Source organism: Mus caroli, chromosome 5 (assembly GCF_900094665.2).
Source record: "Mus caroli chromosome 5, CAROLI_EIJ_v1.1, whole genome shotgun sequence".
In the NCBI taxonomy this organism is placed as follows: Eukaryota; Metazoa; Chordata; class Mammalia; order Rodentia; family Muridae; genus Mus; species Mus caroli.
In genome coordinates, this window is record NC_034574.1 from 114,451,484 (window position 1) to 114,475,741 (window position 24,258).

The 24,258-nt window shown below is 47.9% G+C and overlaps 2 protein-coding genes across 2 annotated transcripts in view; one reads left to right on the forward strand and one right to left on the reverse strand.

The window, feature by feature from the left end:
- Window positions 1–13,128, forward strand: part of Naa25 (N(alpha)-acetyltransferase 25, NatB auxiliary subunit) — a 46,292-nt gene extending 33,164 nt beyond the window's left edge. The window contains exons 16-24 of the mRNA XM_021161999.2: window positions 1,331–1,482; window positions 2,178–2,303; window positions 5,096–5,339; window positions 5,734–5,857; window positions 6,898–6,963; window positions 8,383–8,480; window positions 9,321–9,431; window positions 9,923–10,069; window positions 10,417–13,128. Of these exons, the coding sequence (XP_021017658.1) occupies window positions 1,331–1,482; window positions 2,178–2,303; window positions 5,096–5,339; window positions 5,734–5,857; window positions 6,898–6,963; window positions 8,383–8,480; window positions 9,321–9,431; window positions 9,923–10,069; window positions 10,417–10,539 (1,191 nt within the window). The 3' untranslated portion in view covers window positions 10,540–13,128. The remainder of the gene's footprint in view (window positions 1–1,330; window positions 1,483–2,177; window positions 2,304–5,095; window positions 5,340–5,733; window positions 5,858–6,897; window positions 6,964–8,382; window positions 8,481–9,320; window positions 9,432–9,922; window positions 10,070–10,416) is intronic.
- A 2,664-nt stretch (window positions 13,129–15,792) lies between these two features.
- Window positions 15,793–23,485, reverse strand: Erp29 (endoplasmic reticulum protein 29). Its single transcript, XM_021162637.2, has 3 exons — window positions 23,166–23,485; window positions 18,190–18,328; window positions 15,793–16,623 (listed from the first exon to the last, which is right to left on the reverse strand). The coding sequence occupies exons 1-3, from the start codon at window positions 23,313–23,315 to the stop codon at window positions 16,124–16,126; spliced, it is 789 nt and encodes a 262-aa protein (XP_021018296.1). The 5' UTR covers window positions 23,316–23,485; the 3' UTR covers window positions 15,793–16,123.
- Window positions 23,486–24,258: the final 773 nt, after the last annotated feature.

A 24,258-nucleotide genomic window follows, 5' to 3' on the forward strand; every position in this document is an offset into this window, starting at 1 on the left:
TGGCAGTCAGTCCTACACCCGCAGGATCACACATAATCTTTTTAATTTTCTTGTGTCCGTCCGTCTTTAATCTCTCCAGATACTGCAGGCAAACAGCTGACCGAGGTGTCCCCTGGGGGTTTAAAAGCCGCATCGAATGCAGTTGACTTAGCGCCTGTGGCGCAGCCCCACGGCTTGAAATGAACCCTGCGAGGCTGTGTATCAGAGGGTATGTTGTTGACTATTGGCCTATTTTTCTCCTGGGCAAATTACTCAGGCATAGTGGAAATGGGGGCAGAGCAAGAAACAAAAACTAGGCAAAAACTAGCTTTTCTAGTAAGTGTCTTTTGTGCAGACATCAGCGTTCAGCTAAATACTTACTTCCCTTGGCCCAAAGGGGTGATCTATCTTCTGATCCTAGTGGCCTGGGCCCACTCTGAAATGTTCTTCCCTGAGATTTGCTTGTGTTGTGCCAGGACTTTGTGTAGAACTCTCTATCTTGGCTCTGCTCTGCAGCATCTCATCCGATAATTTTAATCTGAGTCACAGTACACTTGGGAGCGCTCCCTTCACTTGCTTGTCTGGGGCAACTGAGCAGTTTGTGTGCTCAGGAAACTTGGTTCTTGATGGCTTCCTCAGCGTTCATTATGACAGTCCTATTGGTGTCTTGTTTGGTGTGTTCTGTCCTGCTGCAAGGCTCATCCATCACCTTGTGTCTGGTACCCACCTAGGAGCAGTGTCTTTCTGAAGGAGAGTGGTTTCATTTTGGGTGGGCTATGGTCGTGTGAGTATGGCATCCTTAGAATCTTTGAATATAGCACAGTTTGTCTTAGACACAGACTAAACGGTGTAAGATTCCTGTTGGAATGACATTTGCCAAAGTCTTGGCTGTTGTGATAGAAGATCCTCTAGGTCTTGAAAGACATGACTGCTAAGTCAGGACTGGAGATAGTAACGGCTGCCTCAGGGCTAGCTGTGTAGTAAAGGAGACATTGACTCCGCTGCAAGATTAAAGACAAGGGCCGGGAGTGATGGCGCACGCCTTTAATCCCAGCACTCGGCAGGCAGAGGCAGGCGAATTTCTGAGTTCGAGGTCAGCCTGGTGTACAGAGTGAGTTCCAGGACAGCCAGGGCTATACAGAGAAACCCTGTCTCGAAAAAATCAAAAAAAAAAAGATTAAAGAGAAGGAATGTTCCCCATACCTGGGACCACTCTGTGGCCCAGACCTCCAGAGACTGACTAGGCCAGCCTTGCTTCTAGTTTGAATGGTTAGCTTGCTGGCAAGTGGTGCTTGCTTACATTGCCTGACCAAGGGAGTATTTATACCAAGGTGATGTCTTTCCTCCTCAGACCTCAGAATACATTATTCAAGCTTACAAATATGGTGCATTTGAGAAGATCCCAGAGTTTATCGCTTTTAGGAACAGGCTGAATAATTCTCTCCACTTTGCACAAGTACGCACTGAGCGGATGCTGTTAGACCTTCTACTTGAAGCAAACATGTGAGTACCTGATGGGAGGCAAGGATGGACTGAGGGGCCAGACCTAATATTCATGGCTGTCAGTAGCACGGTTAAGGGAAAAGGGAGGACAGGAAGACAGGGGAGATACAGAGCCTTGACCCTGTTGTAGAGAATGCTGGAGGGCTCTGGCTCAGATCCAGTAGGAAAAAGGTCTGCCCTGGGGACCAATCCGGCTGCTTACCCACTCTATCCTGCTGGTTTTCACTTGCTATGTAGTGAGATGCCATGACTTGTCTTGGTTCCATTTGCCCTCATTTGAGACCATGTTTTCTAAAGTAAATCCTTTCTCTCGTTCCAGGAAAAGAAAGTCCTGCCTAATGTTTTCATGACTATATTATTATAAAAATAAAACTTTAGTACAGGGGAAGACAGCTCAGTGTGTAAAGCACTTTGGTGAGGGTGTGAGTTCTGATCCCCAACATCCATGTGTAAATCAGGCATGGTAGTGCATGCCTGCAGCCTGGTGCTCACAGGAGGTTCTCTGGGGCTCACTGGCCAGCCAGCCGAGCCACATGGTGAGGTCCAGGTTCAGGGAGAAACCTGTCTCAAAACACAAGGTAGATAGAGACAGAGGAGAACACCTGGTGTAGACCTCTGGTCTCTCTAGGTATACATAGTCTTGCACTTATCTCTCCTCCCTGCCCCCAAGTCTAAGCAAACCTTCTGTATTACAGATCAATTAGCTTGGCAGAAAGTATCAAATCAATGAATCTGAGGCCAGAGGAAGATGATGTTCCATGGGAAGATTTGCGAGACAACAGAGACTTGGATGTTTTCTTCAGTTGGGATCCAAAAGACAGGTAAGAGGAACTCAGCAGTGAACAGTCAAACGGTGAATCCAAAATGTTAGGAAGATTCCTTTATACACAAACATGTGTTCACCGTTGGAATCAGAGAGCAGGGACACAGCCCATCCCTCTCTGTGCTGGACTGCCAAGCTGGGTCTGTCCTTGGCGTGCTGTATGAGCTCTAAGTGGAGGGAGACAAGCTTCACCAAGATGCAGTCCTTAGGCTCTGGAGAGGAAGGCGAGACATCTTCAGTGATTTTGGCTTTCCTAACATCTCAACCTTGCATATATAAATGCTTTTAATCTCTGTTAGTTTTGAAAGGGTTATGGCAAATTGACAAATTGGTGTCTGTGTCTGCATATATGTGGTGTGTGAATATATGTATGTATACATAAGTACAAATTTATTATTGTTTTTTGAGCAATACAGAAGATAAGTATATTAGCCAGGTATGGTTGTTGCCTGGAGGCAGAGGCAGGCCAGAACTCTGAGGCCAGGGCAGTCAGGACAGCCAGGGCAGTCAGGACAGCCAGGGCTACACAGTGTGATCTCATTTCAGGAAACAAAAAGGTAAAAATACTTAACAACTGATGTCTTATTCTAAGCCACATGCAGACATGAATAGCCCAGGCACGACACACTGACAGACATGCCATGTGCTGCCGTTCTGCCCTCTTTGCATCATGTAGTTGAGCCAGGCCTCTGCGTGGCCTGTTTCCCGAGTATGTTTTAGCAGCAGTTTTGTTTAAAACTTTCCTCAGAGCCTGGCATGTTGATGCCCACCAGTGATCCCAGCACTTTTGAGAGTTGAGGCAGGTGGATCGGGAGTTCAAAAACATTCTCAGCTACACAGCAAGTTCAAGGCCTGTGTTATAAGAGGCCCAGTGTCAGTGAGAGAAAACCAAACTTTCTGGGACGGTTCTGTCATTTTTTGGAAGCAGCTCATCAGCCACTGCGAGAGCTGCCTCCGCTTTGCTCTTTCCCACCTGCTCGGGCAGCCTGCAGATTGTTATCCTCTAGAGTGGCCTCTGGTCACACAGATGAGAAGCACAGTCTTCAGAAGAGTCAGAGGGACCAACAGCTCAGTGGGGCAGTGGGGGAAGGGCTCGCCATTAACCCGAGTTCAGTTCTTGAGATCTTCCTGATGGAAGGCCTCCATAACCTACAAACACAAAATAAAGAAGTTTTCATTTTAACACTGCTCTCTCCAGTTCAAGAATGGAAATTAAAAGGACTCCTGGCCACAGACTTTCTGACCAGGCTGAGACGGTGTCTGCTAGTTGTGGAACCTGATACAGTGTCACTCTGCTATGTTAGAGTCCAGGACTTGGGAGGCAGAGATGCAGATGGGTCAGGAGTTCAAGGTCATCTTTTATAGCAAATTTGGGCCATCTTGGGCTATATGGCCGTCTCAGTTTCCTCGTTTGGATTGACGTTCTCGGGGTAACTAGGAACTACGCAGGTGAGGCTCTAACTACAGCTTCTCTTCTAGCAGAGATGAAGGGATGGCTGCGGGCAGCAAGGCTCTGTAGGGATTGGTTACTGCCTTGTATTTAGGTGACGTGTAAAATTTATAGCCTTCTAGAGGGGGGGTTAAAATTCAACCTGTCTGCCTAGGAAGTTAGGGCACAAACATGTAAGACCTGTGTATGAGGGCTTTGCACACACTGATTTGTAGCTTATCAAAATTACACTGAGTAAGCTGGCAGAAAGACCTGCAAGGCAGTGTGTAGTTGCTATACTGCACCACTACAGCTCATCCCAACCAAGAGTATGTGGAGGGCCAGGGAAAGTCTGGGGCGCTGGTTTCTCTTCCCTCCATCCAGGAGCAGAAGCAGTAGTCAGGAGGAAAGGGTGATATTGCGCAGTGTGTGCTGTTTCTGCCAGGGCAACTGGGTGACGAGGGTACAAGGTGTTTAGCAGGCGGCTCTGTCACCAGTACTAATGATGTGTTCTCACGGCTAACCGTGCAATGGTCCTTCTGCAGCACACTGCAGCATTTATTTATCACTAAAGAAATGTGGCAGCCGGGCGGTGGTGGCGCACGCCTTTAATCCCAGCACTTGGGAGGCAGAGGCAGGCGGATTTCTGAGTTCGAGGCCAGCCTGGTCTACAAAGTGAGTTCCNGTTCGAGGCCAGCCTGGTCTACAAAGTGAGTTCCAGGATAGCCAGGACTATACAGAGAAACCCTGTCTCGAAAAACCAAAAAAAAAAAAAAAAAAAGAAATGTGGCTCACAGTTAAGACAGGTCGGCCCGGTGCCATCCGTTCCTTTCTCAAGAAGAGAGAGGCCACTGGATCTAAAGAGACTGTGCCTCAAAAAGAGATGGTGCAAGTGTTGCCACCAATTTAGGATTTTGTGTATTTTTTGTTTCTACTTGGAATTGAGCCCACGCCTTACAAAGGGTGAAGGTGTCCTGTGCCATTGAGCTGAGCCCCAGTGCAGTCCTGCGCTCGTATACTTGTATATGGAGAGATCTGAGGCTCTGTGGGAGCCTGTGGACTCCTGCGTGTTTGAGTAACTTGGCACTTTTACCACCTACCCCGATTGTCTGGCGTCTGAACTTTTTGTATCATTCATGTTTTAATCCTCAGAGCACACATTCCTCGTGGGGAAAGGACCTCTACAGGCTGCCGTGCACAGCCTTTTGTTGTGAGGCAGGTGGTAATCAGAGGCTTGCACTGAGCCCCAGGTGAAGGCAGAAACTGTACTGAGGTATCCTGATAGGGGGAAACCAAAGGCTCAAAGCTTTGGAGGCAGCAGGCTGAGTAAAATGGACGGTCTGGGGATGTTTCTGTTTAAGGAATGTTTCTGAAGAGCATAAGAAACTCTCCTTGGAGGAGGAGACCATGTGGTTAAGAATTCGCTCCTTAACGTTGAGGCTGATCAGTGGACTTCCAAGTCTTACCCACCCTGTGGAGCCCAAGAACTCAGAGAAGATGTCAGAGAACGGTGTGTCCTCCCGGATCGACATCCTTCGTTTGCTCCTCCAACAGCTAGAGGTGGCCGTGGAGATGGGGAAGCGGTTTATTGAGAAGGAAATTCAGGTATTATCAATAAGTATTTGCTGTTGGAGGCGCAATAATTATCCCACCAACTGTGGGTGTAACAGAGAAGGAGGGATGGACAGTCTTGGTTGGGTATTGCTCTGTCTAAACCCATTCGTCAGGAAAAGCTAAACAGCAGCTGTTGGAGGGCTTTTTCTTTCCCTTTTTTCCCTTTGAGATGGGTTCTTGGTGTATAGTTCTGGATGGCCTTAAATTTGAAGTCTTCCTGCCTCAGTGTTGGGACCACGGGAACACACCACCCTGCTCCACTAATACATATGGCCTTTTCCTTGGTACTATGGGAGTCAGTTGCTGGCTTCCTGATGGATGGATTTCTGTTTTATTCAGCACTTATAAGCCCTGTTTCATACTTTGGTTTTCTGTCTTTTTCCAGTACCCCTTCCTTGGGCCTGTTCCTACCAGGATGAGCAGGTTCTTCAGTTCTGGCTGCTGTCAGTGCCAGGTCCAGTCCTTCCATCTGGTCAGTGACGTGTATGAGCTTGACACCAGTGGCTTAGGTAAGTATGCATGCAGGGGCCCGTGTTTACTGGACCTTTATGATTAAGAATGTAGTAAGTGCCAGAAATGCTAAACGCTAAACTTACGGGGAACCAGACAGACTCATATGTTGAGCCCCAGCTGCATTCCTGCATGCTGATGGATCTGCAGTTCAGGCAGCATAACTGGCAAGTCCTGCTGGAGAGCCTGAGACAGTCTGTGTCCAGAGCAGCAGCCAGTGTCCCTCCTCCATTGACAGCTCTGCCTTTCTGCCTCTGTGTCTTTCAATCGTGGGATTAAATGTGTGCATCTCAGGGAAAAGGCCCTGCTATGACTACTTGTTAGAATTGAGTTAACTGTTGCACCTTTTCAGATTCTTACTACTTCAATTTATTTTATTTTAGTATGTGTATGGCTATTTTGCCTGTGTGCATTTCTATGCATAATGTGCATGTCTGGAGCCCTCTGGGCCAGAGTAGGGAGGGTCATATCCTCTAGACTGGAGTTATAGTTGTGAGTCACCTTGAGGGTAATAGGAATTGAACCTGGTTCTTCTACCACAGCAGCCAGTACTGAGTTCTCTCTCCAGCACCAACTTTTTGGGGTGTGTGTGTGTGTGTGTCTCGGGGTGTGCAGGGGAGGGCAGGTGCCTATGGAGACCAGAGTTGTCAGCTGGGTTGGAGTTGGGGATCCAGGCCATTATGAACATCCTGAAATGTGTGCTGGGAATATGCCGAGCTATCTCTCCGGGCTTGCTGCTGTAGGTATTTGTCATTTGTGTGTTTGCTTACTTAGTCTGTGTGTACCACAGCACTCACTCTCCTTTTACCAACAACTGGATCTGGGGGATCAAACTCGGCTTTGGTGACAGTGGCTTTCCCAGCCCACAGGTTTTTTTCAGCATAGCTTGTGGGCTGGGCTCGAACTCAGTCTGGTTGCCGAAGTGTGCTGGGCGCTGGGATCACAACTCTATGCAATCATGCCTAGTTTGTTGCTTTTTCTTTAAAAAACAAAACAAAAAATTCCCAACCCAATGTTGATTGCTTGTTTTTCATTTCAGAGGGTACAGTGGATATCCAGGAGCGAATAGAAAGTGGTCTTACGTCTTTACTAGAGCTATTGAAAGGTGAGTTTTTATTGTCGATTCCTGAATTGTGCTTGTGTGTCTGACAGGAGCTCAGGGTATATAAATATATATGGAAGGGTTTGGAAATAATAAGCTTTTCTTTTTAATTTTAAAAATTATTTTTTCATCTTTAAAGTTAAAGGTAGTTGTTTTTGTGTGTAGATGGTCTTCATGTATGTTCCAGACTTAGCTCACACGTCCTGTGCAGCCCAGGTGCTTGTGGCCTGATGACCCTCCTCCTTTACCCTAGCATTACAGGCATGCAACAGCATTGTGCCTGAGAGTTAAACTTAGTACAGCAGGACTTGGAAATGAGCATAAATGGGATGGTAGTGGGTGTGAGCTTCCGTGGACTCAGTTGGCCAGTCTTAACAGTATGAAGTGAATAGTCTCAGTTGACATGGGCGAGCGTGTTTGTGGAGGTGAGAGAGGTGGGTGTGTGGGAGGGTGTCATGAATGTGCAGAGGCTGGAGATTGAATGTACCTCTTACCTCGCTCCACCTTATTCTCCGACCCGGCGCGAGGCGACTCACTGAACCCGCAGTGCATTGGTCTGACTAGTCTAGTGCTGGCCCAGAGACTCTGCTGTGCCTCACGTTCATGTGGCTGCTGGTGATCCCAGCACTTCATTAACCAGGCCCTCTTTCCAGCCCCATGCAGATGCTCTCCTCTGGTGGTCTTCTGAGCCTTTTAGGTCACAGTGGCACAGGGCTGCTAAACCACCCAGTCTGTAGTTATGATAGCCTGTACTTCAGATCTCTTAGCTGATGGCTAGCATGCTTTTTTTGTGGGTTTTTTTTTTTTTTTTTTTTTTTTTTTTGGTTTTTTGGTTTTCCAGACAGGGTTTCTCTGTGTAGCCTTGGCTGTCCTGGAACTCACTCTGTAGACCAGGCTGGCCTCGAACTCAGAAATCCGCCTGCCTCTGCTTCCCAAGTGCTGGGATTAAAGGCGTGCGCCACCACTGCCCGGCTATAATTTTTAAGACTACTTTTCATATTTTGTCGACTATAGCACGTTAATTGTTAAGACTAGTTACTTTATATGCCTTGACGCTTTGTGTGAGGGAAGTTTTATCTTTTGTTTTCTGATGGTTCTGAGGACGGTGTCTGAAACTGAGAGCAGGCCAGGCAAGCACTGGTGCTCAGCTCCACTCCTATTCACTGGAGCTTTAATTTGTTTGGTTTTTTTGTTGTTTTTGTTTTGAGATGGAGGTCCCATTTTGTAGCTCTAGGCAGCTTGGAACTTAGTATGTAGACCAGGCTGGCCTCAAACTTACAGATCTTCCACGCCTCTGACTTCCAGTGCTACCAGGCAGACCTGGCTTGAATTAAGTTTTTATGTTAGTTATTTTAGATTCTACATTCTAAAAGCATCAAAACTTACAGAGAATAATAGCATAAAACCTTTTCTCCCCCTCAGGTGTCTTCAGCACATGTAAAGGTGACCTCTTAGAAGTTACAGATGGCAATGTGAAGACCCAGCCTGCAGTCCTAGAGAATCTGGTCTTCTTCGTTGAGGTGTGTCTTCCTCCTGCTGAGGGCCTGGCTTGTTGCCTCTTCTCCGCAGCAGAGCATGGGCTTTACACCTGCAGCTTGTCACTGATTGTTTAGGACACTAGATGCCATTTTTGTCATTTTTGAAAGTGTTAGTTCGTGTGTAATCGAGACTGGCCTTGAACTCTGGACTCAGCTGCAGCCTCCTAGGAGTCATGGGCATATGCCAGCACCCTGACAGCAGCAGGACTCTTGATTTTAGTCAGATTCTTTCTGTTGTTGTTTAGATTTATGTGTATATTGTGTTCCTGTGTGAGTTCGTGTCTACCTTGCATACAAGTACCTGCAGAAGGCCAGAGCTGCCATGTGGGTGCTGGGCACTGAACCTAGGTCTTCTGTAAGAGCAGACAGCCCTCTTCAGTGCAGAGTGTTCCCCCAGCCAGTGGTGTTGAGTAGTCAATGAGCACACACATACCGTACCACAGTGTGGGATAGGAGCCAGCTGGATGCTCAGGACACACAGCCACTAACTGCTTTGTGGAGAGCTCCCACATGCTGGGATGTGGGCTTTCCACTTAGCAAAGGGACACACATATCCTCCCTCTCCTTAGGGAAGGGAAGGAAATGGAGACTAGCAGAGGGAGAGCCAGGAGGAAGGACAATGCGGTCAGCTGTTAGAGCAGCAAACTGGGACAGATGCATAGGGGATACCTTCCAAGGAAGAAGTGTTTGTGCTTGCGCATAGTCACAGCTGCCATCCTGGTTGGCTTATCCCTTTCCATGGTCACTGGTTGGCGTCTCTGGCTGTTGTGCAGATGCCTTAGTGTACCTTGTGCTGATGACCTTGCAAACTTCCTCTTTCAGACTGTTTCTGTCGTCCTTTGGGTGTCCAGTTACTGTGAAAGTGTCTTGCGACCCTACAAATTAAATATCCAGAAAAAGAAAAAGAAGAAAAAAGAAATGAGCATCATTATGGTAATGACAAAGAGCAGCCGACCGCCTGACCCGGCCCGATTGCCTTGCCTTCCCCTGTTCCCTACACATTCTTAGAGCTGTCAGGTCTCTGAGGCACATTTGCTGCAGCCTTTCCTTTAAGGGCTGTGCTGTGTTGCCTGGGCTTGTCCTGACTCTTGATCCTCGGCCTCCCCAGTAACTGGGACACAAGTATGTGTTGGTTTTAAGACAGTCTCACTATGTAAGGCAGCTGTCTCTCAACTTACATTGTCCCTGCCACCGCTTCCCAGGTTCATCCTTACAGTAACATGAAGATCCTTCCCTAGGTCCACTGAAAGAACAGTGCAGTGTGTCCCAGGAGCTAAGTTAGCAGCTAATGGGTTTCTCCAAAGTGTATCCATTCATCCCTGTGCTCACAGCATCAGACACTGAATGCTAGGAAGTTATCATACCATGCTAGAAAAATGGGTTGTTTGGGAAGCTGATAACAGCTTTGTCATCTTCTTCCCCAGCCTCCAATCTTCACCAGTTTCCAAGACTACGTTACTGGACTTGAGACTGTAATTTCCAATGCTGTGGATCACATTAAAGGACTTGAAGCCCATCTAATTGCACTTAGACTTGAGGAGCTCACGTTAGAGGAGACCTGTATCTCTACGGTAAGAGATGGATGGTGGCAGGCAGCGAGGATTGTGCACAGGTGGAAACTTTCTCCTGAGGGTCAGCTAATGCCCAGTTCATCACAGATTTATTTCACTTATACCCAGCTTGTCATAAAATAGCTCTGTGTCTGAGCTACTTGGGAAGACTCACATTTTTCTTGGTCTGGGGTACACACCTGTTGATCACAGCCTGTGCCATGTGTGCCTTACATGAGTCACTTGATGCCAGAAATGGCTTTCCCCTTCCATAATCTTTATGAACTGAAAATGCCATTGGTGGTGTGCGTGAGGTCACTATAAACTGAGCGACTGATTTTTGAGCAGACTACTTGTTTGTTTTGTAGGAAGAAAGAAAATTTTCAAGGACTGTGCAGGGGAAAGTCCAGAGCAGTTACCTGCACTCACTTCTGGAGACGGGGGAGCTGCTGAGAAAAAGACTTGAGACTACAAAGAAACTAAAAATTTAAGGAATTCTGAACCATAGGCACCGAAGGTTCCGCAGCAGAAGATGACAGCACCTTCCCCAGCAAACACAACATCTGGCTGGCATTGTTCCAATCCAGAACTTCCTCACAATGCATGAAGGACTTTGGTCGTGAATTAATTTTTGAGGTATTAAATATATACAACAAATTAAATTATTGTATATAAACCAGAAGCAGGACCCTCATCTGGGTTTACCACTCTTTATACCTGTCCATACATACAGGACAGCAACAAGAGCACCCCACCTCACTCCCAGCACCAGGAATGGCTGGGGCGGTCATTTCTATACAAGCAGCAATAGAGAATAAGTATAGCATCGACCTCAGAGCAGGTGGGCTGCTTTGTCATCATGCAGTGGGAGTTTGGGTTGGGTACTGTAGCCGTATGAGGCAAAAGCAGGTGTAGGAGACCCGGGAGCCGGACCCTTCCCTTAGTGGCAGGTTCCTTGTGCCGTCCCACAGAACCGGGATGGGCCCACAGAGGCTCAAGGGAGATGTGGCTGAGTTCGTGCCACCACAGGGCACCGCACATGACACAGGTGCTCAGTTTTGGCTTCATAGTCCCAGCAGCCAAGACATCCCCAGCCCCACTCCTGGGAGAGCTCAGCCTTAGGGCAGTGAGGAAGTCTGAGTTCTGCCCACTTTGAGGAGGAAATCTGAGCACAGCCCACCGTGAGCTTCGTAAGCTGCTGAGACTGAGCCCCGCTGCTCTTCTGGGAAAGGTGGAAGAGCTGTTGGAAGAGGTTGTACATGGTGTGTGCAGGCGAGTCTGATATTTGTGTCGTCGTTGTTAAGTCACATTGTGCAGCCGATTCATGAGTCACACACAGATACGCATATGCATAAATATGCTTGGAAACAGATTTACTACTCTAGTGCTTTTAACGGGGGAGCTTTGGGACGGAAGGAATTGTATATGGGTTTAACCTAGGTTTTAAGTTTTAGGTTGAAAAAGGTATGTTTTATAATGGGCCTGATGTTTGTGTTTTGTTGACACTTAAGAACTGCATCAGGTGTATTCATGTTGTTCACCTAAGGTTGGTGGTCTGGTCCCTAAGCCTCCAGCTTAAGAGGCTGGTCTGCAAGAAGATGAAATTGCTCTTGATTATGTCATGCCGAGCTCCGACAGCGCTTTCATGACTGTTTTGTGTCTGAATCTCCTCTCTCACTTCTGTTCTTGTTCCCTGTCACTTTATTCCTGAGTGTAACTGTAAGGTGAAAGATGACTTGGTGAGGATTGGTCTTTGTGCTCCAGCACAGCATTGCATCCTTTATCGTGACTGTCTGGGATTCACAAGGCAGCATAGTGGTTAACTAATTTACTTGTAAGGAAATGTGTGCAAACTACTTTCTTACCTGTAGGATGTGCTGGAGCCTACACCATGGTTGCATCAGAGTATCACGTGCTCCATCCCCAAAGAAAGGGCCTTTTTGAATAAGATGGGTTGAAGACCCTGATTTTGACTTGCCTCGAACACCACCTTGTGGTACTGTTCTGTAGTTGTGGCCTGTTTCCCATGGGACTGGGTGGGCATTTGCTTGCACTGCCCTGGCTCCTGGAATAATGTTTCTTGGGATATTCAAATTGTGCTGTGTGTTCACGGTCACACATGCTCTAAATCAAGCTCTGTCAGCTGACCATGGTCCGTATGGACTGCATGGGCTGGCTATGACCCTCAGGCATAGCTCCTTCCTCTAATGGTCTATCCTGTCAGTCTCCTGCTCTAACATGTAGGGCCTCCACTGGTCTTGTTGACGAATAATGTCATGTTGGGGTTACACTTCCTCTGTTACTTGCTGATTTTCTTACTAAATGTAGCATTTCAATCAGATCTAATTCTTACATTTTGAGATAACTGTAAAAAGAGTGAAATTATGAAATGGCCACTATCTTTTATCCGTTTATTCTTTTGGAAGCTGTCATGCACTATACATTGTGTACAGTTAAAGTATATATATATATCTATATTCTTACTGAGTGAACGCCTCCTCTCCCCACGCCTGTATGTCACTAGCATCTAAGGAGAGTGCTCAAGGCCCAGTGCTGCTGCTGCTGCTGCTGCTGCTGCTGTGGTTTATATGGGTTTTGTTCTGTTTTGTTTTTGTGTGGTAAATTGATATTTAAAAAACAACAAAAACCACGACTACTGTTTACAGACTGAAAAAAAAAATCACTGCTTTTTATACTACTGAGATCCTAAGTCAAGACTTTGCAAAGCAGGAATGGTCGGTTACTACTTTGCTGTGGGCGGACGGTCCTCTGTAGTCTCCACATGATGGAGAGTGCACAAACCTAGGTGTGCTGCCGCCGACTTTGTATATTTTCATAATCTTAACTGTTCGAAATTGCATTATATTTTGCAGTCACCACATTCAAACTGTATATGTCTTTCATTTCAACTTTTTCAATACAAAAAGGGGTTCAATTTATCTGCAGGTTTGTTGAGACTCTTCCTACTTTTTTATGTGATTTATTGGTATGGGAATTCTGCTCTTGAGAACTAAGTGCAGGCAGGAAATCAGCTTTAACTGGACAGGCTAATTTACATAAATGTTTTTATTTTAAGTTGGCACTTTTTCCTGTTTCGTTTTTGTTCAGTCTTAAAAGTTAGAGCTTCCAAAACAGTGTACCTCATCTCAGTTCTGTACTAGTAGCCCTAAATATGGGCTAGCATGGGGCACTCCTGTAGATTCAGCTTTAAAGAGGTGGAGGCAAGAGGATCAGGTCAGAACCATGCTCAGCTACTAGACACTGATTAAAACAAATAAATGAAAATAAACAAACCCCAAAAGATTAAAGGTCAGAACATAACAGATGTTGCACACTCCCATTATTAACTAACGGGTGAATCTGAGCAGGTGTCATGGGCCATATGTTCGTTGCTGAGCCCCTAGGTCCTACTGGAAGCTGTGTGCCGACGTATGTCAGAATGTGTGCAGATCTGAATGAGTCGGGGGCAAAGGCCCCTCATAGCAAAGCACCCCAAGGTTTCATTCAGGCAGTCCGCTAACACGGTGGAAGTGGGAGCTGCTTTCCTCTTTGTCCTGATAGTACATGCCCTTAGCAGGAAAAAGATGAGTGCTCGCCTGTTCTTAACCTTCCTGACACGGTGCAAATCTGATTACTGCCTTGTTGCCAAACATGGGACAAGTCATATAATTACACGTTATTTGGGGTTACGCACAGCACATTATGTTCTGGGGGGAAGAGGAGGGATACAGCTTTATTCAACTCTAGCTTCTCTGTGTCCCACAAACATTGCATGAGTCCCATTAAGAGTTAACACTGAGATCCTTTTTTTCAAGACAGGACGGACTTAGGGCTTCCCTGTACAGTCTTGGGTTTCTTGTCCTGCCCTACTCTACCCTATTTTCAATGGCATTTTTACTCCTGAATTAGAAAGGGCCTCTTTACACTATTTGAAAAAATTGCAGATTCTTTAGAATAAAATTCTTTATATTAGATCCAGTGTATACTGGTTCGGGCTACTGAGGAATTCCCTTAAGCTGTATGTAGCTGCTTAACCTTTTTTTTTTTTTTTTTTTTTTTTAGTTTTTCGAGACAGGGTTTCTCTGTGTAGCCCTGGCTGTCCTGGAACTAATTCTGTAGACTAGTCTGGCCTCCAACTCAGAAATCCACCTGCCTCTGCCTCTCAAGTGCTGGGATTAAGGCATGTGCCACTGCTGCCTGGCTGTTTAATCCTAAGGAGGACTCTAGGCAGCCACTATGAGAGCCAGGTGACTGCCCTGTCCCAGTGCTGCTGGACATGATCATCTGCCTGCAGAATACGTGGAGACTGCATTGCCGTGACATATGCAAATCCCTTAAACACATTCAGCTCAAGATAGGAGTCATAGTAACTTAAGTCTTTCTGCTCCCAAGCTCTTGAAGTTAGAAATGGCTACAGTGAGCCCAAGCCATCCTGTCAGGGCTCAGGGGTAGACTGCCAAGGTCCTGTTCTATCTCAAAAAAGAAGAGACTGGAAGAGACTACTTTGTTGTTTAGATTTAGCCTGGCCTAGATACATATACAAACCAGAACAGCTAAGGCGAGTCTGTGTGCTTCTGAAGCACCTAAAGAGAGTCTAAAATAGACTACAACTAAAATTAAACTAAAAATTAAAATATTAGCAGCTAGAGAGATGGCTCAGCAGTTAGAAGTCCTGGAGGACTCTTCTAGCGCCTACAAAGTGGCTCACAACCATCTACTACTTTAGTTCCAGAGAATACAGCACCCTCTTCTGGCCTCTATAGGCACTGCAAGGACACTGGATATACAAACATGTAGGCAAGCAACACTCAAGACACAGAAATTTAAAAAAAAAAACAAAAACTGAAGATTAGCCGGGCAGTGGTGGCGCATGCCTTTAATCCCAGCACTTGGGAGGCAGAAGCAGTTGGAATTTCTGAGTTCGGGGCCAACCTAGTCTACAGAGAGAGTTCCAGGACAGCCAGGGCTACACAGAGAAATCCTGTCTTGAAAAACCGAAAATAAAAAATTGAAGATTAAAATACTAGTCTTTAGGTATCACATATATTCCTGAGGTGTAAATCCTGTGCACCCTGGACATGGGCCACTCTTGCACAGATGGTTCACATTGATGGCCTCCGCTACAGTGTGCACGGGGTTTCATCTGCTTTGTTTCCAGGTCACTTTGAATGGCAGTCTGGGGGAAGTGGAGGAGCTTGAATGGCTCACACTTCTGCCAACTGTGTCGAGCACACTTGTATCTGCTGAGGAGTTCCAGTCCCTACCTGGCGGGTGGATCAAAAGCTGGGAGTTTATAGCAAGTGATTTTTGTGGGAGAGTAACTTATATTTTACATGTTGGAACTGGAATGAATGCTCATGTGATTTTTGTTTTTGACACAGTCTTAGGTAGCACAGGCTGGTCCTCAGATCACTGAAGCTGACCTTGACTCCCAATCCTTGTACCTACCCCACTAGTGCTCAAAACAGAGATGTCACCACATTGGCTTTCGTTGTATAAATTCTAAAAACAGTACATTAGTAAAAGAATTTGCTTGCTCTATAGAGATATGAAACATGATACCCTGTTGCTTGTTCACATAAGGTCTGAGTATAGACTGCACCCTGTATCTCACCATACATGGGCGGCCATGGAAACATAAGACCTAAGGAAGGGTCTTGCAGAATAGAGTGCACAACAGCAGCTTACACTCAAAGCTGAACTCTGATCATAGGCTAAAAGTATTATCTAAAAAGAAAACCATCTAACCAAAACAGACTTTTATTTGATGAGAATTACACTCGTCAAGGACCTGGGCAGCAGCACCTCCCTCTGTAGCACCGACTCCTGGGGGGGGCGGTGGGGGGATCTCACTGCCATCTTGACTGAGCACACAGGCTCCCCACAGACTGGCTCTGGGGGTGTCCTAAGTATGCTCTCAGCAGCATCAATGTCTAGGCACACTCGAGGCACAGGCTTTTGGCTCAGGCCTGCTTTGCTCCACTGCCCCTTTCACCCCACAGGGGTCACACAGCCGGCAGGTAGCTAGCTCTCCTTTCCTGCCCCCGGCAAACCCTGGGGAACCCTTGTGCCCGGTCACAGCTCCTCCTTCTCAGCCCCCTTCTTCCGGAAGGCAGTCAGGATGTTTAAGCTCTTCTGCAGCTCTTCTTTCTTGCTGTCACTCATCTTGTTCTCTATCAGCTTACCGATCCGGGCCATCTCTGAGGCTGGAAAGTCCTCACCTTGGTCCAGGATCTTCCCCATGATCTTCAGGTACTGGCTAGCCCACTTCTTCTCTGTTTCCTTCACACTTAGGAGGCCATCCTGTCCCTGTTTCAAAATGGCCTGTCGGGCCTCTACGCTGGAGGCCTTGATAAACTCGCCTGCCAGGGCATCGTATGCAGGCAGGCACCCAGGCATGCCCAGGTAGACCCCCTGCCCCTTTAGCCAGCGCTGGATGGCTCCAACCTTAACTGCCCCACTGTACAGCACAGGGTTCTCCAAGTCCCCGTCCCGGAAGAGGTAGAAGACTGGGTAGCTCTCCTTGTCCAGCTTGTACTTCTCACTCAGCTCCATGTTCAGCTTGTCGCCATAGTCTGTGGACAGAAAGCAGACATGAGGAAGGAGCAAACTCAAAGCTAAGGTGTAGTTGAATGTGAAGCTTTGCCGGAGACCTGGGTTCGAGTTCTTTTCCTTAGCTGTATGGCTTTACTCTGCCGTTCAGTGATGCTTATCTTCCTTTGGGTGTTTTGGTTGGTGGTTGTTTTTTTTGGCGGGGGGATATCTTCTGAATACCGTGTCCAGTACTTGCCAGAAACTGTGGGTGTGAGGGCCCAGTCAAGCTCTGTGACACTGCAGGGATACCACTGAGGAAGCATGTGGAAGGGTGAAGTGTTAAATACATACATGGTGGTAGCTGGAACCCATCTCTGAGTTCCAGGACAGCCTGGTCTACACAGAGAAACAAGAAAAGACAGAGTAGTAGTCTCCAGGCAAAGTGAAAGTACTAAATCTCTCTCTCTCTTTTTTTTTTTTTTTGGTTTATTATTATACATACGTACACTGTAGCTGTCTTCAGACACACCAGAAGAGGGCATCAGATCTCATTAAGGGTGGTTGTGAGTCACCATGTGGTTAGTGGGATCTGAACTCAGGACCTTCAGAAGAGCAGTCAGTGTTCTTAGCCACTGAGCCATCTCATCAGCCCCTCTTTCTTTTAATGATTTATTTTTCTATACATCAGTGTTTTCTCTGCATGTATATTTGTGTGAGGGTTTCAACTTGAAAACAGATTGCAGACATTTGTGAGCCACCATGTGGGTTCTGAGAACTGAACCCAGGTCCTCTGGAAGAGCAGTCAGTGCCCTTAACTGCTAAGCTATCTCTCCAGGCCCCTAGGTCTGGCATTTAACTGCCCCCCCATCAAGTCTTAAGGATCAGGCCATAGGTCTGTGATGCAGGGTACAGTCCCATACTACTTCCTTCACAGAGGTATCATCAAAACTCGTGGAAAGCCGCAGTGGTCTGGCCCAGAGTAGACACAGGATCAATGCAGTTACTCTTCACCAAGCTCTGAGGGAACTGACTGGAACTTGAGACAACTGTCTAGCTGCCCTGGAGAAGTGTGCTAGCCAGCTAGCTCTACTGCCACCAGTCCACAGTTGGGAGGACACAGGGAAGGTCCTGGAGCTGCAGGCCTCCCAGCTGAGGTGATCTTAGTCCTCAGGTAACAGTCCAGACAAGACTGAAATCTGGTGTCTTCGGATCTCTGAGCTGTCACCACTAGATGCTGGTGACCACCACAATTGTAGAAACTGCCCTTCAATTAGTGGTGGCTCGGGCTCATTCCAGCTAACCACCACAATCCAACACTGGCACAGAAACTGAAAGGAAGACAAGAACAAGAGGAAGACACTCCTGTCCTTGCCTTACATGGAGGGATGTGGTTCTGAGGGAACAGTTTTCTGTGGGACAGGTGAGGGTTTGGTAGAGGGGCACTCGCTCTCTCTAGGCATCATCTGTAGGCTGCTCTGGGTCAGCACCTGCTAGAGCGCAGCTTGCTGCAGGCACCTGGTCCCAACAGACCACAAAGCCAGCTTCCTCAGGGAAATGGTTCAGAGTTATTTAGTCCCCGTCCCCAGTTATCCTGGACTTGTCCATACCTGAGATCCCCACCTCTGCCACCAAGAGATCCTCGCTGGAGGCTGAGTTCTCAGCCAGACGCTTGAACTCATCTTGCTTCTCTCCATAGGGGTACTGGGTGTCGAACTTCACCAAGACGAACTTGCTTTTGGGAATGACCTGAGGGTGCACAGAGCTGAGCGAGTCGGGTGTTTAGGGACGTTGAAGGCCAACCCCCTTTCCCAAGGGGCCCCTGTTTAAGAGACACAGGGAAAGCAAGCCTACACAGGAGAAGCTGTCCTAGGCTAATTCCCTTAAAGCTTAGGACTTGCTTTCTTTACTGTCACACTGGGTATAAGTTCCCACTAGCAAAAGACTGTCGCAGAAGTGGTGGTGCACGCCTTTAATCCAGCACCCAGGAAGCAGGGGTAGGTGGACCTCTGAGTTCCGGGACAGCCTGGTCTACACAGAGAAACAAGACAAGACAGTTGTTCATAAACCTTTCCCTCAAATGCAAGGAGACCCATGCAAGCTCCCGATAGGTCTGCCATCTCAGGAGGTCCTCAGTACACACCAAATTACAAATCTGCTAAAAGCAAACAGCCACATTAAGGTGTCCAGACCACTCAGGCTGTAGAGGTCAGACTTCCGTCAATGCTCCTAAGACCACAGTACCACAGTACCTTTTTGCTACTTGTGTCTTAAATTGTCCAGGCCAGAATTTTTTTAAAAAAGATTTGTTTTATGTTTGAGTGCTCTATCTGCATGTAAATCTGCACACCAGAAGAGGGCATCTAAAGTCATTTCAGATGGCTGTAATCCACTATGAGAGACTCAGGACCTCTGGAAGAGTAGCTGGTGCTTTTAACCGCTGACCCATTGAGCCTGAGGCCAGAATTTTTTATGACATAGTTCACAATCTGAATGACTTCAGTTTAGCCAAGTATAATGGTGTTTGTCTATAGTCCCAGCCAGCACATGGCGCACGATGTAGGTCAGCTCCCAAGAACTAACCCTGATGGATACCTATACCCACTGAACGTTCCTTACCATCCTTGTACCCCATCTCTCCTTTGTCTATTCAGAACCACAGCCTTCTGTGTCTCATTTCTTTGCTACCATGTTTTAAAAACTTGTTCACTTTATAACACGTGACAGTACTTAAAGCCTCCCCCCCCCCCTTCTTTTGGAGTCAGGGTCTATTTAATTGAGGCTAATTTGTCTCGTTTCCCAAGTGCTCATGTGTATGTCAGCACACCTTGCTTAGCATGCTGGATATTTTTCCCTCCAAGTAAACCACACTATCAAGTAATAGCTGCTTGAGTTGTTTCTTCCCCTTATTATTGTAGATAGCACTGCCCTGAATGTTCACACATGTGTTTTGCTTGAGCACACAGATTTGATGCCAGCTGGTTTTGGACAGGAGTTTTGCCTTCTCATCTTCAACTTTAAAACAATTACTTTTGGGCGGGTGAGATGGCGCACCCGACTGCTCTTCCGAAGGTCCAGAGTTCAAATCCCAGCAACCACATGGTGGCTCACAACCATCCGTAATGAGATCTGACGCCCTCTTCTGGTGTGTCTGAAGACAGCTACAGTGTACTTACATATAANAANAAANAAANAAANAAANCNAAAAAAAAAAAAAAAAACAATTACTTTTAATTCTATGTGCATGTGTGGCTGTGTGCATGAGTACAGGTACCAGAGGAGGCCAGAAGGGGGTGCTTGATTCCCCCTGGAGCTAGAGTCACAGGCAGCTCTGAGCCACCTGACATGGGTGCCAGGAACTGAGCTCACATCCTCTGCAAGAACAGTGTTTGCTGTTAACCACTGAGCCCTCTCTCCAGCGGCCACCTCCAGCCCTTCATGCCTGTAATGCAGTGGTCCCAAATTGTCATTTTTGTCACAGGCAAATACTGTAGATTAAAAGAACTTAATGCCGGGCATGGTGCCGCACGCCTTTAATCCCAGGACTCAGGAGGCAGAGGCAGGTGAATTTCTGAGTTCGAGGCCAGCCTGGTCTACAAAGTGAGTTCCAGGACAGCTATTCAGAGAAACCCTGTCTCGAAAAACCAAAAAAAAAAAAAAAAAAAAAAAAAAAAAACCACCAAAAAACCTTATTTTTGCCATCTCCTTGGTTTTTCATTTTTAAGGATAACACTGCCTGGGGACATGAAAGACAGAAGCCATGGGAACAGGTCTCTGACACAAAAAGTCCAGAGCTCTAAGGGCCCAGCAGCAGGAGAGACTGAAAATATAAACCAGAGCATATCCCTGTGGCCCAGCTGGCCTTGTTTCTGCCTGGAGGCTCCTTCCTGGGTTCTCTTCTGGCTTCCTCTATCACTCAAGACTCAGCTATTTTCCCTTCTAGTGGACAGAACTATGCTAGTCACCTATCGCTTCATTCTCTTAACGCTCTCCTCCCATCTCGCTCAGAAACCGTATTGTTATTTCCTGTGCTTTCCACTAAGATGTGTATTTCTAAGAATAAGGACTGTGTTCTAGTGCACTTCTCAAGCCCCCATGTCTGGCAGGTGGCAGGCACTCTGAGGAATGAACACAACTCTAGGCTTCTTAGAGAGCTGACACTGCATGGTGTCGAGTCAGGGCGGGTTGAAGCAGGGTGGTGCATCAAAAGCCCAGCACAGAATCCCTACCCAGGGGCATACATCTGTAACCACAGGATGGTTGGACACTGAAGTAGAAAGGAGATTATGGCTAATGGGAGGTAGTAGTGGTGTTCTGTACGTGTGTTTACGTGTGTGGGTGCCATGGGATGATTGAGGTCAGAGGATAATTTGTGGGGGTCTGTTCTTTCCCCTGACCACGTAGGTCCAGAGGATTGAACTCTGGCCACCAGGCTTGGTGGAAGCTTGCTGAACCATCTCACGGGCCCTCCACTGGCTTTAAGACATGGTCATTAAGTTTCCTAGACTGGCCTTGAACTTTTGACCTTTCTGTCTCTCCCTCCCCAGTGTGACACCATGACTGGCTGAAATTTTGTATTCACTGAAAAAGAATCTGCTAAGAGCCCATCACGCCCCAGACACCATTCTAAATGGACACAGCAGTGACCAACACTGGGCCTCTCTGATGGAGCCTTCTAGTGATGGTCGGAAAGAGCCATGAGGAAACAGTTTTCTTTTTTAAGTTGGAGATCACTGAAAGGCGAGGCATGTAACAAGATTCCTGGACATAACACCAGGAGGCGCCCTTTGTCTTTTAAGAGAGAACAGTTTGGAAGAGACTGGAGAGGACACCTGTTCACTCACGGGAATGCAACTCATTTGGTATGCTGTGGAGAGTCAGAAAAATACCTCAGGTACCTCAGGGCATTGGTGGCACACACCTTCAAACCCAGCACTAGGGAGAGTGGCAGAGGCAGGCAGAGCTCTCTAAGTTCGAGGCCCGTCTGCTCTACAGAGGTAGTTCCAGGACGGCCAAAGTTACAAAGAAAAGCCCTGTTTCAAAAAAAAAAAAAAAAAACCAGACCAAAAAATAAAAATCATATCAGGTACTTCATAAACATGTCATTGTCTATGAAATATGAATGAGAAGCTGAAAATGGCAAGGAGTGCCCTCGCAGGTACCAAAGAGAGCAACAGGTCAGTCTGGGCAACTGAGAAAGCGAGGGGACGAGAGAAGTTAACATTTAACCTAAGACAGAGCCATGAGAAGTAACCTATTCCAAAGATGGCAAAGAATGTTCCAGTCACAAGGAACGGCCACAGCGGATGGACTAACAGCTGTGAGCTAGGGGTAGTCAGAGAAGGCTTGTGTTGCCTGGAGATGATTTGAAAAGGGAACAAATGACTAGGAAATGAGATGGAATAAGGGACGTTCCCTATAGGGCTTGCTACTGTATTAAGTAGAATCTCATGGTGCTGCCTGGTGGCCTGTGGGGTTGAGGGGAGGGAGATGACACCCTCAGGGCAGGTCCTTAAAGATGGAGAAGCAGCAACTGACTAAACCCATGGTGCAAAATGTCCTTTTTATTCACACTTGGGCTGTGGTATTACTAGGCTGCTATATAGGTTGAATGGATGACTAATAAGATGCTTAATTTTTTTTTTAATAAAAAACTTGAATGGGTTACACGTGTAGGGGGTCCTAACAGCAACCCTTTCCAAAACAGCCCTGTCCAACCCCTCCACATAGGCGCCTTTAGAGTCCCCTTCTGCGTTTTCAGTTCCTCATTCTGATACAATAAGAAAATGACCACGTCTCTCCGCGCTGAGCCAGCCCAATAGAGGAACTAAGAAGATTCTGGTAACTAGAGACATGCACGAAGAACTGTGTCCACAGAGGCCACTGCACTCAGCCGGCAACATTTCTACCGTCCATTTGCCCAGTCTTCGAAACCAATTTTTGTTTTAAAATAAATAAAATTGCTGAGGGTAGTGTAGTTTCTTTCATACCTTGACCGGGTTTTGTTCATTTCGTTCTCCACTCCCCCAAGATGCTCTCTACAGGTAGGAGACCTGCAACCTTTTTAACCCTTGCACTTTGTAGGGGGGCCGTGTGCGGTCTGAACCCCGTTTGCATATGCCCAAGAACGCTACAATCTATCCTCCGAGGAGCAGACTGGCATGCTAACCCAGTTCCCTCGGCCATCTCCACTCCATCGGAGAGCCTAGGAGCGTCGACCTCGCCCCGCCCTCCGGTCTTCCACTTGTGACTCGTGGATTGGATCTTTCCTGTCATTATCTTTTTCCTCTGTTGATGAAGGGAAAGGGACACTTGGTTCCCTTTGACTGCGCTTTGGTAGCTTTTTGTTAAAAAAAAAAAAAAAAACAGATGTAGCGAGTACCGGGGCTGCAAGGATGCCGGGTGGTCAGGGTGCGCCCCTGCTCTGTCGACACTGGGCCTAAAGGATGGTGGGGCGTCTAGGGATGGTCCCCAAGGACTGCCTGCTGCTGCCACCCATCGGGGCCCAACGTCCCCGTGGGCTCGCGCTGCCACGGGCGTCTATCTGCACCTGCACACGACCCCCCTCGCCCCCCGCCCTCATTACCTTGTAGAAAGTGACTGTGTCCAAGGGAAGGGCGCCCTTCGTGTGCAGGCCGCTGCCGCCGTGCGGAGCAAAGAGGAGCAGCAGGCCCAGGAGCACGGACAGCAGTGGGGAGAGAGAAGCAGCGCCAGGCACCCTGGCGGCGGCGGCCATCACGCCGGATGGTGGGAGCGGGAGAGACAGACTGGCAAGCTTCAGGCGGAGCGCTCCGAGTGGGCGGTCACATCACGAGGAGGGCCGTCCTGCCGGCGGCGCGCATGAGCGCACGAGGCCACCGCCACAGCGAGATGCTATGGCCGCCTCCGGGGTGGAAGGAAGGGGCGGCAGAGGGGCGGGGCAGAGAGAGGGAGCGGCTGCGCACGCGTGGTAGGCAGGCGGGACGGGAGGCGGGGCGCGGCAGGCCTGCCGCGCACGCGCACTTGGCGCCGCTCGGCTAGGCCGGGTTTTGCTGCGTTCTCGCGCGAAGCGCCGCTTCGACCCTTCCCCTCGTTGTCTTTTCTCTCGCCTCGGAAGAAGACGTGGCGGCGTCCCTGCCTTCCCTGCGCTGGGCCGTCCTGCGGTCTCTTGAGACCCGCCGCCTCCCTCGGTTAGTCAGCTGTTTGTCACTGGTAGTCGCTATCCTGCCCTTGTAGACCCCCGGTTGCAGCTCTGGTCAGGCCCGCGGGGACACTTAGGCAATGTGACCTCCCATGTCGCAGGAGGTTGGGGAAAAGGCCTGTTCGCCTTCGTGCTTTTTGGTCAAGTGTGGTAGGTGGCACAGGCCTAATTTCAGCATGAGGCAGGGGGGTGACAAGACCAGGCTGCGCTGTCCCGTTTACAAGGACTAGCTTATGGCAGGTTCTGATTGTCTTCAGCACAGGGATAAAGGCTCGAAGGAATTCCTTATTGGAGACGACAGAGGGATCGTGGCCAGTAGGCTGTGTGACCCAACACAGGACCTTCAATCCCAGTGCTAGCTGGAAAAACTGGCAGGCTGGTCTCTGAGTTGGAAGCCAAACCTCATCCACATACTGTGTTCCTGGAACTAGTACCTACCACATCTAAGTTCCATCCTTAGCACCCAAGGGGGAAAGCACGTCTTTAATCACACCACTCC

What these genes read in the sequence shown, in the direction of transcription:
- Erp29 (XM_021162637.2), bottom strand. Translation starts at nt 23,315, where the DNA reads ATGGCCGCCGCCGCCAGGGTGCCTGGCGCTGCTTCTCTCTCCCCACTG. An exon ending in ACACAGTCACTTTCTACAAG is followed by an intron (nt 18,329 to 23,165) that starts GTAATGAGGGCG and finishes GTGCACCCTCAG; the next exon opens with GTCATTCCCAAAAGCAAGTT. An exon ending in GGCAGAGGTGGGGATCTCAG is followed by an intron (nt 16,624 to 18,189) that starts GTATGGACAAGT and finishes TTCTGTCCACAG; the next exon opens with ACTATGGCGACAAGCTGAAC.